This window comes from Gigantopelta aegis, chromosome 5 (genome assembly GCF_016097555.1).
Source record: "Gigantopelta aegis isolate Gae_Host chromosome 5, Gae_host_genome, whole genome shotgun sequence".
Taxonomy (NCBI): Eukaryota; Metazoa; Mollusca; class Gastropoda; order Neomphalida; family Peltospiridae; genus Gigantopelta; species Gigantopelta aegis.
In genome coordinates, this window is record NC_054703.1 from 19,817,845 (window position 1) to 19,835,607 (window position 17,763).

A 17,763-nucleotide genomic window follows, 5' to 3' on the forward strand; every position below is an offset into this window, starting at 1 on the left:
CAGTGGCCTCATAACACAGGTAGATGCTTAATACAGGTCAGTTTAAACTCTATTAGATGATTTGGAAGTAAACTCTTAACACAGGTGGCCACTTAATACATTAAGCCACTCTACCGGCCTCGGTGGCGTCGTGGCAGGCCATCGGTCTACAGGATGGTAGGTACTGGATTCGGATCCCAGTCGAGGCATGGGATTTTTAATCCAGATACCGTCTCCAAACCCTGAGTGAGTGCTCCGCAAGGCTTAATGGGTAGGTGTAAACCACTTGCACCGACCAATGATCCATAACTGGTTCAACAAAGGCCATGATTTGTGCTATCTGCCTGTGGGAAGCGCAAATAAAAGATCCCTTTTTGCCTATCGTAAAAGAGTAGCCTATGTGGCGACAGCGGGTTTCCTCTAAAAAAACAGTGTCAGAATGACCATATGTTTAACGTCCAATAGCCGATTATAAGATAAAAAATCAATGTGCTCTAGCGGCGTCATTAAATAAAACAAACTTTACTTTTTCATTAAGCCACTAGAGCAGGTTTGACTGTACCTGTTTGTGTAATAATGTTAATGTTTTTTGTATATTACAGATGTTTTCCCCACCTGTCCCAGGTAGCCAACCGATGAAAAATGGTCCTGCCGGCCCTGTCCCTGGCCCCGGCCCCGCCGGCCCTGGCCCCGGCCCGGGTCCCGGCCCCAGTCACCCAGGTCCACCCCCTGGGAGCAACTTGAACACAGAATCAGGGATATACCAAGGTTACAAGCCAGGTAAGTGTAACAGCTATATGTTTGTGTAACTGACATGCAAACAGAATGATGATAGTTTGGATGAAATATTATGCCTTGATGAAACTGGACAACGTCCATACTGTGTGTATAACAACTTAATGTTAAAAAACTTAGCTTGGTACATACCGTATGTGTTAAACAATTTGATGTTATGAAGCAGTCTGGTAAATACCATATATATTACACATATTGGTGTTATAAATTTGGCCTGGTAGATACTGCGTATATTACACAAATTGGTGTTATAAAAGCTCAATCTTGTAAATACCACATATATTACACATATTGGTGTTATAAAGCTTGGCCTGGTAGATACTGTGTGTATTATACAAATTGGTGTTAGAAAGCTCAGTCGGGTAAATACAACATATATTATACAGTTTGGTATATATTGTGTGTATTACACAGCTTGGTGTTATAAAACTCAACCTGGTAGATATCACATGTATTACACAGTTTAATGTTATAAAACTTGAGCCTGATGTAGAGGCACTGATTTTCCGTTTCAGATTTTTCCCTTTTCCGTTTCATAATGTTACAAATTCCGTTTTTTTGCGTTTCAGTATTAAACAAATTCTGTCTTTGTTTCACTCACTCGCACACACACACACACACACACACACATACACACACACACACACACACACACACACACACACACCGCAATTATTTGCTGGTATAAAATAAATAAATATGCAATGAAGCAAAACATGTCAGTAGTTTGTATTTATTTTTGGTTTAAATTTAAACACGAATGCGCCACGACACAGACTTCGGACATTTTCGGTTTTCTTTACAATATGGATCGGGAAAATAATTACAAACGATCACACTATAAACCACTTCCCTTGTATAATTTATTTTGAACAAAGCCTGGCATACAATATGCAATTACTGCATTCCTTTGTGAGATCGGAAATATGGCAATGCCGCAAATGTTAAAAATGAATAAGCAAACATAGCATAATATATCTTTCACTTGAGTAAATATCGGACAATTTTAGCTCACAATGTTCGGTTTTTCCCGTTAAATCGCCGGGAATAAGCGAAGAAAACACGACTGGTAAAACGTCTAGGTATTCTACATTAAACATTTGGCGTAACATACAAAGGTACTAGTGTCGTAGCGTAGCACAGGCAGATGTCGGTGTCCATAGTTTCTAGTTGAAAAAATTAATTTTAATTAATCAAATGCGCTATTTAAAGTTAAATAATGTTTTGGAAAAAAATCGGGAATTCCGTTTCAGATAGGTATTTCTGCGATTCCGCGATCGCGGAAAATGAGTGCCTCTACTAATGAATACAACATGTATTGCACAGTTTAATGTTATCAAACTTGAGCCTGGTAGATACCAAATATAGTGCACAGCCTGGTGTTATAAAGCTCGGGCTGGTAGATATCACATGTATTGTATAGCCTGGTGTTATAAAGCTAGGCCAGGTAGATATCATATGTATTGCACAGCCTGGTGTTATAAAGCTAGGCCAGGTAGATATCACATGTATTGCACAGCCTGGTGTTATAAAGCTAGGCCTGGTAGATATCACATGTATTGCACAGCCTGGTGTTATAAAGCTCGGCCTGGTAGATATCACATGTGTTGCACAGCCTGGTGTTATAAAGCTCGGCCTGGTAGATATCACATGTGTTACACAGCCTGGTGTTATAAAGCTAGGCCAGGTAGATATCACATGTATTGTACAGCCTGGTGTTATAAAGCTAGGCCAGGTAGATATCACATGTATTGCACAGCCTGGTGTTATAAAGCTCGGCCTGGTAGATATCACATGTATTGCACAGCCTGGTGTTATAAAGCTCGGCCTGGTAGATATGACATGTATTGCACAGCCTGGTGTTATAAAGCTAGGCCTGGTAGATATGACATGTATTGCACAGCTTGGTGTTATAAAGCTAGGCCAGGTAGATATCACATGTATTGCACAGCCTGGTGTTATAAAGCTCGGCCTGGTAGATACCACATGTGTTACACAGCTTTGTGATATAAAACTCAACCAGGTAGATACCACATGTATTAGATAACTTGGTGTTATATAAATTGAGCCTGGTAGATAACACATGTATTACACAGTTTAGTGTTATAAAACTTGAGCCTGGTAGATACCACATGTATTACACAGGTCTGCAGCTTTCTGTCTGACTGACTACACCAGCTGTTTTGTGTCTCCTGGGCACCTGGTTCAGACCTGACCCACATACCAAATGTTGAGAGCTGCTGCAGCGCATCTGTTCACCACGCTCTTTCTCTCTCTCTCATTAGGCCACACGCGGCTTACATAGCTTTTAAAAACATGGCTTGTTGCAGTGGGTAACTCATGGGATGGACTCGCTCTGGTGTTGGGGAGGGATGGAAGTGGGTTGGGGATTATGGTGATACTGGCTGATAGTTGGGGAGGGGTGGGTGGGGTTTGGTGTGATGCTGCCTGAAAGATTTGTTAAAAACATGGCTTGTTGCAGTGGATACCTCATGGGATGGACTCTCTGTGGTGTTGGGGAGGGGTAGGAGGGGGTTGGGGGTTATGGTGATACTGGCTGATAGTTGGGGAGGGGTGGGTGGGTGTTGGGGGTTATGGTGATGCTGGCTAAAAGATGTGTTTGTTGCAGTGGATAGCTATTTTCTGTGGTGTAGGGGGAGGAGTGGTGAGTGTTGGGTGTTATGGTAATGCTGGCTGATGGGTGTGGACAGGAATCTAGTAGACCCTTTTGCTTCAAAATTAGCTTCTTGTAGTAGATAGTTCCTGAGTGGGTTGGCGAAGGGAAAAAAATTGGATCTTGGCTGATGTATTTGTTTGTTGCAGTAGAAAGCTCATTTTTAAATATATTTGTTGGAACTGGTTTGTTACAGTCATTAAATAATGGGAAGGGTGAATCCAATGGGAATTAATGAAATTTGGAAACAAAGAGGTTTAGGAAAGTTTTGCAGCTTTTATCTAGAATGGTGGGAGGTGGAGGTGGCTGGGATGTGTGGAGAATGTTTGTGATCTTTTTTGTACACTCGAGATTGATGGACAAACTCTGTGAGTCTAGAGCCCTGAAGTTTTATAAGTATGACACAATCCTCAGATTTATACATAGTATCAGTATGGGTATATCTTAAAAGACTCCTCATAATCTTAGTTGGGGGAGCTATTAATAACTCCACTAAAACAACTTCATGTGGAGGTGTTAATTTAATTACATTAGAAACCAGTAAGAACAAATTGGACAACCGACATCTTTCAGGGGAGGTAACTGATCCATAGGATCAGGTGCCTCAACTTGAGGCTAATGAAAATTGGTGTAAGAGTTTTAAAAAGTTTCACTGAACAGCTGACTAACAGCCTGAAAATATACTCTTCAAAAGAAGAAACGCAAAACCACATTGTCGTAACATTTGGAGAATTGATTTAATTATTGAATGGTGAGTCCGATAATTACCAAATGTTGCAGGATTGTTCACAATTCACTCTAGTCCATTGTGAGTAAGTGATAGGACACACCACCAAGGTCAAGGTCATCTGGAGTCAATACCGGGTGTGGCCTCCGCGTGTGTTGACAACTGCCTGGCACCGCCTGCCCATTGAAGCAACCAGAGTACGGATGACGTCCCGGGGGATGGTGGCCCACTCGGCCTGCAAGGCTGCTGCCAGCTCGGGCAGGGTCTGGGGATGTGGTTGTCGCTGTCGGAGGCGTCGGTCCAACTCGTCCCATAGATGCTCAATTGGGTTCAAATCCGGTGATATCGATGGCCAAGGAAGGACATTAATGTTGTTGTTCTGTAGGAAAGCCGTTGTGAGACGTGCTGTGTGAGGCCTGGCGTTGTCATGTTGGAACACTGCGTTGGCGTTGACCATAACTGGAACGATGTGTGGCCGGAGGATCTGGTCAATGTAGCCCTGTGCATCCAGGTTGCCCTGCACGTGGACCAGGTCAGTTCTGCCAGTGTGTGAGATGGCTGCCCACACCATGACACTACCCCCACCGAATCTGTCCACTTCCTGCACGCAGTTTGCCGCATAACGTTCACCACGACGCCTATACACGCGACATCTTCCATCATGACGTCGGAGCAGAAATCGGGACTCGTCACTGAACCACACCTGTCTCCATCGCAGTTGAGGCCATTGTCGATGAATCTGGCACCACTGCAGTCGGAGTCGACGGTGTTGTGGTGTTAAGATGACACCTCGAACTGGACGTCTGGCACGAATTCCTACCTCACGTAGGCGGTTCCGTACGGTCTGGTCGGATATCCTGCACAAACCTGGTATTGCTGCGGCTGTGGAGGTGGCAGTAGTCAATCGTTCCCGAAGGTGGCGTACCCGGATGTAGCGGTCCTGCCCGGGGGTAGTGACCCGTGGTCGACCGGATCTAGGGAGGTCACGTGTTGATCCATGTTGCTGGTAACGGTCCCACAGTCTGGAGATGGTGCTTGGGGACACATGGAATGCCCTGGCAACGGCCGTTCTGGATTCGCCTGCGTCTTGTCGGCCGATGGCATTGTTTCTCTGCGGTTCACTGAGACGTGGCATGTCCTGGATTGTCAACTGTCGGCCAGATACAGAGGCCAGGCAAGCGAACACCCTGCACTTTTATACTGTCGGTGTTCATGTTGCACGTGCAGACAACACACGTGCAGTGGTGACATGGTTTGCACGTGGCTGCGTTTTTGCGAATATTCACATTTTGGAACTGTACAGTAGCTGCGTTTTATTGAATGTAACCGTGGGAATGTGTTTGGGACATGCAATGACCTTATATTCACAAAGCATGAACCGGTAGGAAACATAAAATCGGAGTTATAACCCATTTGTACCCTTTTGCGTTTCTTTTTTTGAAGAGTATAGAAACATTCACTGGGAATGTCACATACAGGTGTAATAACACTTCATATTCAACCTATATCTCTACACAGACCTGTCCAGGGCATATAATCATACTTGATGGAGACATTTTCTTAAAGGTCAAAGAAAAGGGAAGAAATGACAGTTGTTCATTTGTTATAATTTTGTAAAGTGTTTCTGACTGACTTTGTAATTGCTGAAACTTTAAATTATGAAAACATTTCTGTGGCATCAGATTAAAGAAACTGCATTTTAAAGATTTATGTTTGCCAAATCTCCAGCCTCTTGTATTAAAAAAAAAGTTTTTTCTGTTTAGTGATGCCACTAGAGCACATTGATTTATTAATCATCAGCTATTGGATGTCAAGCATTTGACAATTTTGACATTTAGACATTTACAGAAGAAACCTCTTACATTTTTCCATTAGAAGCAATGGATGTTTTATATACATCATCCCACAGATAGGATAGCACATACCTCGGCCTTTGATATACCTGTTGTGGTGCACTGGCTGGAACAAAAAAACAGCGCAATGGGCCCTCCAACACTGATTATGTGCATTGTAGAAACATTACTTAACGATCCTTTAGTTTGAGAAAAAAACACTCAATTGACTGCTTTAACACTTACTGCACTGTAATTGTAGCCCGATTCTGAAAATGTAAGCCTAATAGTGGTAGAAGTTGAAGACACTAGAAGTAGTCTTAACCAGTGCTGTAATGAGGCCAGGGTGGTCCACATGTGCAGAAACCTGTTGTAAGTAACAAGTGCAGGTTTCTGACAGCAGACAGCCACAGCTGGTGCACTATGGGTAGCAGCTGTACAGCGCCATCTGCTGGCTACTTCCAGTGTTAGGTCAGTAGACCACCGATTGCATTTCATTTCATTTCAGTTTATTTTCGGGCTTATATCTAATAAAGGTTCAAGCACGCTGTCCTGGGCACATACCCCTCAGCTATCTGAGCTGTCTGTCCAGGACAGTGGGTTAGATATTAGTTATTAGTGGTTAGTGAGAGGGAAGAGGGTGTAGTGGTCTCCCTTGAGTCGTTAGAACTCGCTCTGGGTGGGAGCTGGTACCGGGCTGCGAACCCTGTACCTGCCAGCCTTATGTCCGATGGCTTAACCACGACACCATCGAGGCCGGTACCTATTACAATGTGAGACTATTCTTAAATAAAGAAGCAGGATATAGCTCAGTGGTACAGTGGTTGTCTGGGGTGTGATGGGTTGGCATTGATAGCCCTTGACAGCCGCAGGGGTTTTCCCATTCCAACCAGAGCCTACATCTTGTACATCAAAGGTTGGCTATGTACTTTCTTGTCTTCAGAAAGTACATATAAAAGATCCCTTGCTGCATGTTGGTAGGAGGATATGCTGTCTTGTCTGTAGGAAAGTGCATATAAAAGATCCCTTGCTGCATGTTGGTAGGAGGATATGCTGTCTTGTCTGTAGGAAAGTGCATATAAAAGATCCCTTGCTGCATGTTGGTAGGAGGATATGCTGTCTTGTCTGTAGGAAAGTGCATATAAAAGATCCCTTGCTGCATGTTGGTAGGAGGATATGCTGTCTTGTCTGTAGGAACGTGCATATAAAAGATCCCTTGCTGCATGTTGGTAGGAGGATATGCTGTCTTGTCTGTAGGAAAGTGCATATAAAAGATCCCTTGCTGCATGTTGGTAGGAGGATATGCTGTCTTGTCTGTAGGAAAGTGCATATAAAAAAATTCTTGCTGCTAATGGAAAAAATGTACCGGTAGCAGGTTTCCTTTGACAACTCATAATTTTAAAATGTTTGATATATCTAACAGCTAATTATTAATCAGTGTTTTCTAGTGTCGTTAATTGGCAGTTGGCTGCAGTGGTTCCTCTCACATCTTATTTGTATACACTGACACCCAGTAGCCGATGTGTATTTGTGTGCTGTGGTGTCATTAAACATTCATCCATTCATTCATCCATTCATTCATTCATTTATTCCTTTCTAATCTGTATGGTCTTTAACCATATATCCAACACCATATACACTGGTGGCACTGAAGTCTGCGCACCTAAGCATTTGTGTTATATTTTAAAGTTAAAATCTTTCTTTAAGAATATTTGTTTCACCGCCACAGTACAATGGAACAATAAACGTGTTACTACTGAAAGTTATTTTAATTTTAATGTTTTTAAACTCAAGTAATGAGCACATTTTTAGTATTAGTGCATTTACTGGCCCACATGACGGCACATAAGTCTGCGCAGCAAACATTAAAACAACCACTTCTGTCGCTAATATTTACAGAAATAGCAAACAAATAATGAATTCGACTTCTTGTAAGTTCTAGATAACAAACGCTTCCTATTACAGTCTGTTTCAGAAACATTTAGATTATGCAAATGAGATAAATATAAATGGTGTTCCATGCTCCTTAGTTTGGACAACACAAAATGACTATAAAAAGCCAATGTAAAAAAAATTGATCATTATTCAACAAAAGTTGTTTGTTATTAACTGTAAATGAGCACAAATAGTGTTCGTTAGACATACAGGACAATCAGTGGATAATTTTGAAACATTCTATAGCTAAAATAGGCCATGTTGTAAGTGCAAAATCAAAATCTGTGTGCAACCATTTTGCATTGTGTCACTAGGAGGGAAATTCAAAGTATGTTTGGATGTTTACGTTAACAGATAAAATAAAACATTCATTTCATTTATGGATTCATAAATTACAATAATGTATGTATTGAAGCTTCTATGTAAATTTATGTAAGTTGATATGCAAGGTTGATCATTACTGTGTTGACAGACACGTGTTAGAAAAAGACGTTGATCGAGGCTGGCAAAAGTATACTTTTAGTACATTAATTCAGAGGTTTTTTTAGTCAAATTGCTATCTACCAGTTTTATACATATATTCACAATCAAGATGTGTTGTTTTAACAACAGTTTTATGAATTAAATTAATGTTGTTTGTTTACAAACATACCCCAACATTTGTTTTAAGACGTAATGTAACATAATTAAGGTGCGCAGACATTTGTGTCACGCAGACTAAGGTGACATGAGTGTAACCACAATTGAAATGTGTTTAGTACATCATAAAATAATATACTTTGTATGCTTTGTTTAAATAAAATTTAATTTTTCACGTGGTGGATACATAAAATATTACACCCCTACCATGCAACCATTTCTGCAACTGTCTCTAAGGGAGACAACAGCACGAAACTATATTGAAAATATAGAGGTGTAATCACATTCTGCTGGCAATGATCCAAGAATGTGTCATTTGCAGTGACTTGTTTTCATGTCATGTGATGGCACAATTCAGTAAGTTTACTACATGCAGTATATCTCGGTGGAGATGTATGTACAGATAAAACCATGGCTGTGTAGATCCAGTGGTGTATAGTTTACAGAGGGCAACCAATACAATGAATTTATTACACATGTATAATATCTGAGTGGAGATAGAGATGGCAATATAGTGTAGAGAGAGGGAACTGTAATAAATCACATGCATTATATAATTAAAGTTCTGTTCTGCGATCTGTAAGATATACAGTTACGCGTAAAAGCAATAAAGTAAAATTAAATGTTGAGCATTTTGGGTGGGATTTAGCCCAGTCAGTTGAGTGGTCACCTGAGGTGTTTGCATCACAGGATCGAACCACCTCAGTGGATCCATTCAACTGACTGGGGGGTTTTCTCATTCCAACCAGTGCATCACAACTGGTCAAAGGCTGTATTATGTGTTTTCCTCTAAAATGCATATAAAAGATCCTTTGCTACTAATGGAAAAATGTAGCGGGTTTCCTCTCTAAGACTATATGTCTGAATTACCAAATGTTTGACATCCAATTAGTGATGATTAATTAATCAATGTGCTCTAGTAGAGTTGTTAAACAGAAAACTTTTAACTTTGCTGAGCTTTATAAAGAAATTGTTTTTTTGTTGTTTAACGACACCATCAGCTCACATTTGTATTTTTTAAAAGGTGTGTTTCTTTTGTTTAATAACACCCCTAAATCACATTGATTATTCATCATTGTTTGCTGGATGTCAAACATTTGACAACTGTGACATGTGGTCTTGAGAGGAAACCTGCTACATCTTTATATACCCTTTGACAGGTTGTATTATGGTATGACGTTTGGTTGTATGTAAACTTAAACGTCCAGGTAAATTTTTCTTTCTGGGGATATTTTTTTTTACCAAATCATATAGGTTCATCAGTTCTTGTATGCAAGTACAACTTGGAATAGTGGTCTGTCACATATTTATAACTAGGTCACTGTGACCTACTTTACACACATTACTGCACATTAAAGGAAATCTTTGTCCACACCATATCTTCCTTATCAATTCTAATTTCATAAAACACATTCAGTAATTTGTGTGCTTCTCCATCAAACTCCTGATGGGTATCTCATGTACCTCACTGTTACTATTGTTCCATTAGCAACGAGAGATGTTTTATATGCACTTTTTCTGGCAGGATGATACGTACCACGGCTTTTGGTATATGAGTCGAGGGACACTGGTTGGGATAGGAAAAAACTCAATGAGTGTTCTGAAGATTGAGCCTTCAACTCAAACACCTCAGTCAAGTGCTATACAACCTGAGCAAAATTTGAACATATTAAAACACATTCCGTTGCTTTTTGAACTACCATTGCTATTACAATGTGCTGGGGTGTCATATGTCAAACATTCCTTTCCTTTCCACAAGTTATTGCTCCAGATTGACTAGAACTGTCAGCAGCTGTGATTCTGATTAACATTGAAAGAGATGCTGTTTGTAAAAATATATTAATCTATGTTAACTTCATTTGTGTTTGATTTACCTGAAACATGTTGGAAATAAACACAGTGTGTGGTAACTCAGGTACAGACCTGGTGGTCTATAGGATATATGACACACTTGTCAAGTTTCACATTCCAATGAACATTTTGTTCAGTATCACATGGCAGTGATTTGCTACACAAGTTACAGAGATTGCTACACAATTTTAAAACAATGGGTGGGAAAGCCCAGTGGCAAAGCATCTGTGGGACATAGCCCAGTGGAAAAGCGTCTGTGGGAGATAGCCCAGTGGCAGAGCGTCTGTGGGACATAGCCCAGTGGCAGAGCGTCTGTGGGACATAGCCCAGTGGCAGAGCGTCTGTGGGAGATAGCCCAGTGGCAGAGCGTCTGTGGGAGATAGCCCAGTGGCAGAGCGTCTGTGGGACATAGCCCAGTGACAGAGCGTCTGTGGGACATAGCCCAGTGGCAGAGCGTCTCTGGGACATAGCCCAGTGGCAGAGCGTCTGTGGGACATAGCCCAGTGGCAGAGCGTCTGTGGGACATAGCCCAGTGACAGAGCGTCTCTGGGACATAGCCCAGTGGCAGAGCGTCTGTGGGACATAGCCCAGTGGCAGAGCGTCTGTGGGACATAGCCCAGTGGCAGAGCGTCTGTGGGAGATAGCCCAGTGGCAGAGCGTCTGTGGGACATAGCCCAGTGACAGAGCATCTGTGGGACATAGCCCAGTGGCAGAGCGTCTGTGGGAGATAGCCCAGTGGCAGAGCGTCTGTGGGACATAGCCCAGTGACAGAGCATCTGTGGGACATAGCCCAGTGGCAGAGCGTCTGTGGGAGATAGCCCAGTGGCAGAGCGTCTGTGGGACATAGCCCAGTGACAGAGCATCTGTGGGACATAGCCCAGTGGCAAAGCATCTGCCTGATGCACAGTCGGTCTAGGATCGATCTATGTCGGTGGGCCCATTGGGCTATTTCTTGTCCAAGCACCTTGACTGGTATATCAATTGGTTTGACATCCAATAGCCGATGATTAATAAATCAATGTGCTCTAGTGGTGTCATTAAACAAAACAAACTTTAATTTTTTAAATGTTAAACACTAGTTGTTAATCAATTTTTCATTCACCAGAAATGTCACAAATATAAAAAAAAAATTGAAAACAAATTATTCCTGCATTCACATTATTATTAATATTACTGTAAAATGGCTCCACAGACACACTGGTACGTTATAATTAGTTTAAATCAATACGCTCTAGTGGTGGTGTTAAACAAAACAAAGTAACTCTTTTCTTCTTTTTCTTTTGTTATTCATTCATATGATTTTCATTTCATTTTTCATTTCAAGTTATTTCGTGCTTATATCCAATTAAGGTTCAAGCACGCTGTCCTGGACACGCACCTCAGCTACCTGGGCTGTCTGTCCAGGACAATGGGTTAGTTGTTAATTGTTAGTGGTTAGTGAGAAAGAAGAGGGTGTAGTTGCCTTACATCTATCTACCCATTGAGCCCTAAGAACTTGCTCTGTGTGGGAGCCAGTACCGGGCTGCGAACCCCGTACCTACCAGCCTGTAGTCCGAAGCTGGTTTCATATGATTGTTCTTGTTATACTGATTCCTGCATGTCTGACTTTCGTTGAATAACACACAGATGATCAGTTTATAGATAGTGATGTTTTTGTTTAATGGGATTTGATGGATAACAAAGTAACATTCTTGAATTTATTGCATGTGCTAACCACCTGGATGTTGTGGGGAAGGGTTACAATATATCAGAGTTAAAAATGTCTTTAGGGTAGGTTCACACACACACGCACACACGCACTCACATGCACACACGCACACACGTACACACAACACACACAGACACACACACAGATACACATGCACACGCATACACACAAATACATAGACACACACACAACCACACACATACTGCTTTACAACCTCATCTGGAAAGCTGTGATGTTCTCTGTAAAAAAGTTGTTTTAGATAGGAATCCGTGTTCTGCCTGTGTGACATGGTGAACAGCTTGCCTGCAGTCAGGAAGTATCTGTAGAGAAAGCCTCCATGAGTGTGTGGATGGTGTGACCAGAATGAAAACCTTTGGTAATTCTGACATAGTCTTCACAGGATAATTGCTACATTCTTCTAATAGCAGCAAGGGTTCGTTTTCCCTAAATCACGTGGTTGCACCTGTAAGAGTTCACTCCCCTGATCACATGTAGCTGCACCTGTAACAGGAGTTATCTCCCTTAATCACATGTGGCTTAATCTGTGAGAGTTCTCTTCCCTGATCATGTGTGGCACACACCACCTGTGACAGGAGTTTTCTCCCTTAATCACGTGGGTACACCTGTAAGATTTCTCTGTGGCAAACAGCACCTGTGAGATGAGATCTCTCCCCGGTTCACATGTGGCACACAGCACCTGTACACTGACTGCAGCACCTCTGAGATGAGTTCTCTCCCCTGATCCTGTGTGGCACACAGCACCTGTGAGATGAGTTCTCTCCTCTGATCCCATGTGGCACACAGCACCTGTAAGATGAGTTCTGTCTCCTGATCCTGTGTGGCACACAGCACCTGTGAGATGAGTTCTCTCCCCGATCTTGTGAAATGAGTTTTCTCACTGGATCCCGTGCGGCACACAGCACCTGTGAGAGTTCACCGGCCTCGGTGGCGTCGTGGCAGGCCATCGGTCTACAGGCTGGTAGGTACTGGGTTCGGATACCAGTCGAGGCATGGGATTTTTAATCCAGATACCGACTCCAAACCCTGAGTGAGTGCCCAGCAAGGCTCAATGGGTAGGTGTAAACCACTTGCACCGACCAGTGATCCATAACTGGTTCAACAAAGGCCATGGTTTGTGCTATCCTGCCTGTGGGAAGCGCAAATAAAAGATCCCTTGCTGCTTGTCGTAAAAAAGAGTAGCCTATGTGGCGACAGCGGGTTTCCTCTAAAAAAAAATATGTGTGGTCCTTAACCATATGTCTGACACTATATAACCGTAAATAAAATGTGTTGAGTGTGTCGTTAAATAAAACACTTCTTTCTTTCTTTCTGTGAGAGTTCTCTCCCCTGATCCCGTGTGGCACACAGCACCTGTACACTGACTGCAGCACAGTGGTGTTGTGATTGATAGCCTGGCTGACAGGTCGACATCTGGAAGAGATCAGGTCCCGGCTGGCTTCAGGTTGGGGCTGGCTTTTCTCTGCTGCTGGTGGCTGGTCTGGCAGTCAGCGAGAGACACACCATGTGCAACTGCAATCTGGCAGATTTCCTCCACACTGCCACTTAGCACCTGTGCCACAGTTAGCTCACATCCTGCAGTATGTTACTGTTGGGAGGAAACAGCCTCCAGGGGCATTCCACTAGTGGAAGTGGAAATAAAGGAACTCAACAATGTCTTTTTAAGGCTGACTGCACCTGTAAGGGTGTGTTTCAGAAATTACTTCATGGGCGTAGTGGCAGGCTTTTAATTTTTAATTTTTATATTTTTTACCCACAACCCAGATTCTGTTATATATGATTTAAATGAAATTTTAAATTTGAATTTTATTTAAATCATATATGTATATATTTAAATATATTATTTAAATATTTATATATTGAATAAAATTTAAATTTTCAGTTTTATTTAAGACATGTATCAAACATTGCAGCTGACAACAAGGCACTGCTACCACATGGAATACTCCTGCTAAACAAAGAATAAGTTACAGGCATTACCACACAGGACAGTATATACCAGTCTTTGAATCCCAGTTATTGGGCATTGGTTGGGATAGAAAAACTCAATGGTTCCACTGAGGGGGTTTGATCCTGCAGTCCAAGCCCCTGATGTAAGTGCTCTACTGACTGAGCCAGGTACTGAACAGTAGAGAAAATTCAAACCCAAACAAATACACATTCATGCTCTGCTCTCTTGACTGAATGAAATCTGCCCAGTGTTTTTTTCTTTTTTTCCTTTCTTCTTTTCCCCCTTTCTCTAAGACTATGAATACAAAGTGCTTGCTGAAAAAGTATCCATGCAGTGTGAAGCAGAATGTATGAATGGAGTGACTTCCTTGAGATATGGGAACCTGTTGAACATATGCTATTGGTACCTCTTACCAGCCTGTGTAATACGTGCTGTGCGGTGTAATACATGCCGTATAATACTGTGTCTGTGTGTGTGTGTGTGTGTGTGTGTTTCTGTGTGTGTGTGTGTGTGTGTGTGTGTGTGTGTGTCTGTGTGTGTGTGTGTGTGTGTGTGTATGTGTGTGTTTGTGAGAGAGAGAGACAGGACATACTGGGGGCTAACAGCTCAGGCTGCAACTCTTGGCTGGCTGTGTTGTTACACAAGTGTTCCACATCACAGACTTTCTCACAGGCTCTCCTTGTCTTTGCTTTATTTATTCCTTTCCTCTTTTTCTTTTTTCCCCCCTTTTTTTTTCTTCTTTTTTCTTCTTTTTATTTTTTATTTTTTTCTCTGAAGCCTGTTGCATTGTGGTCCTCTTGCTTCTTGTGACCTGAACAGCTGTGGTATGATATTGACCCAGAAGGGGTCCTGTCTGGGTGGTTTGGAGTGTACTAGTGTTCTATTGTTGCTGGTTTCATATTGACCTATCTAGCAGCCCACAGTTCCTAGCAAGGAACCATTAAGAGGGGCCCAGTTTGGGTGATTTAATCCATTATTGCATTTTTTTTAAATTCATATTGATCTACCAGATCCTATGGTTACTGGGAAGGAATGGTTCAGAAAGGGCTCTCTTTGGGTAGTTTTCAATTTGCTTAGAATGGAAATAAATTATTCATGGATAAATAAGAAAATACATAACAATATGTATCTCAGAAACTACAGACAGTGGCTTTAACCATGACAATTAAAGGCACTGACTGTTGCTTCCGAGGCAGATTGATTATATTAATCATCAGGTATTGGATGTCAAACATTTGGTGATTTTTGTTCATTCATAGTCTTAGAGGAAACCCACTAAACAAGGGCACAGACAGGATAGTACATACCATGGTCGTTGATATATACCTGTCATGGTGCACTGGATGGAATTCTAACAGAGATGAAACTTTTGTTAATCTATCCAGAAAATCTTCATGAATGGATGAATGAATGTTTAACAACACCCCAGCACAAGAAATAGATCAGCTGGTGGGTGTCAAACTATGGTAAATACAGATGTGATGATTAACAGTGTAAAAATGCAACAGCTTAATTAAAACAGTGTAAAAAGCAGTATAAAAAGCTGTATAAAGATGAAAGTGGGTTAACCTTTAGACTACTGGATTAATTTTTAACAAAAACCATGTTGAGTGGGTACAAGTTTATAATTTTTACTCACATATATTCACTTAAATGTTTTATAAATACATGAAATAAAGTTCATATATGAATCGGTAAGTATCATTTTCGTGGGGTTTTTTTTGTTGTAATTTTTATTATTTTTAGATAGCTAATGGTGATTAAAATTAGGCAAAAAATTGTGTTTACTTACGGGCATTTGTGGCCAGCTGTCCAGTATTTATGTCCATTTTCCCGATAACAGTGGTTTTGTGACCAGAATTTTTTTTTAAACCCGAACTACGATTCATATTGCAATATTTGTTAATTTTCGTTGTTGCTAAAATGATCAAATTTATTATCAAATTAGCTGTCACAATCAGCTATCGATCCCTGAAAATGACCGCAACGTGCCGCCATTGTTGTCAAGCGAAAATACTTGCCGAAAACCACTTTTTGAACTCAAAATTTCAAGGTATTTTCAATTGAAAAAATCAAAACAAAAACCACCATTTTGAAAAAAAATCTGTTTTCTTTTATTATATTTCCATTTCCAGTGAGTGTTGTGTGCAAAACGGCAGGAAGTATGAATTGGGGAATGCACTGTATATAATGTACAGTATGTCGCCTGCAGTACTCAAAAGGTTAAGAAAAACTAATAATTTTTTTAATATTGTTGGATTGGCCCTATAGATCGAGTTAAGGATTACACAAAGGTCTAAAATGGCTGCCCAATTCACATAGTATGCAAGGCATCGGCTAAACCCAAATATAATTGTAAATAAAATGTGTTGAGTGCATCTTTAAATAAACCATTTCCTTCATGAAGATTTCTGGAATGAGAATCTGAAAACTGTTTGAATATTTTAGCGTCCAATGAGCTGTTAGATGATGGTCAACTACATGCTACATTTCCATCCAAATTTTGTTTTCAAAAAGGCAAGATTAACATTAAAGTCCTAGGTCAATAAAACTTGGTTTAAAGTTGCATCACAGTGCACCCAAAACATTTATGGTAGGCGAGACATTCAAATATCAGACCGGCCTCTGTGGCGTCGTGGCAGGCCATCGGTCTACAGGCTGGTAGGTACTGGGTTCGGATCCCAGTCGAGGCATGGGGATTTTTAATACAGATACCGACTCCAAACCCTGAGTGAGTGCTCCGCAAGGCTCAGTGGGTAGGTGCAAACCACTTGCACCGACCAGTGATCCATAACTGGTTAAACAAAGGCCATGGTTTGTGCTATCCTGCCTGTAGGAAGCGCAAATAAAAGATCCCTTGCTGCTAATCAGAAGAGTAGCCCATGTAGTGGCGACAGCGGGTTTCCTCTCAAAATCTGTGTGGTCCTTAACCATATGTCTGACGCCATATAACCGTAAATAAAATGTGTTAAGTGCGTCGTTAAATAAAACATTTCTTTCTTTCTTTTCAATTATCAGAATTCTTGTTTTTTATGGTGAGGTCTGACATAAAGCTTTATCATACATTGTATTCAAACTAATGTGTGTTTTGAAAAACAAAATCTCAAATACATATTAAAGGAACCGTCTTGAATTTTCAGCTCTAGCACAATATGAACGCATATCCTTTTTAAAAAAAACCCCACACTATCTTACCTTAACATATTTCACAAAATAAACACATTCTGCTTTTTCCTGTTTTTAAAAACACTATCTTATCTTAAAGGCGCTCAATCACGGATGGTTGACCTAATTATTGACTCAACAAAGTATTATATGACAATATATACATTTGATTTGTACCTAAAAGTACTTTATTGAACCATCTACATAACCAGTATATTCCACTTATTATCAGCATGTCTAGAATTCTATAAAAATCCACTAGCCATGGGATCAGTGATTTAAAAAATGTACTAGTCATTAAAAATTCACTAGCCCTACTTTAAAAAAATCACATTTTACTAATAATAATAATCAGATATGTCACCTAAAGAGGGAGACTGAGCTTAAAAATCCTTAGATTGGGATGGAATGAGGGAGCAGGATATTCATATTTACAAAATATGTAAATGCAGCATTTGACAATGGGTATTTCACTAGCCATCGGGCTAG

At 40.9% G+C, this 17,763-nt stretch overlaps 1 protein-coding gene across 7 annotated transcripts in view; it reads left to right on the forward strand.

Annotated features, from left to right (window-relative positions):
• LOC121373365 (transcription factor 12-like) overlaps nt 1-17,763 on the forward strand; it is a 162,176-nt gene that overhangs the window by 35,089 nt on the left and 109,324 nt on the right. For all 7 annotated transcript variants that reach the window (XM_041499965.1, XM_041499966.1, XM_041499967.1 and 4 more), the window contains one exon: nt 582-759. In XM_041499965.1, coding sequence (XP_041355899.1) covers nt 582-759 — 178 coding nt within the window. The remainder of the gene's footprint in view (nt 1-581; nt 760-17,763) is intronic.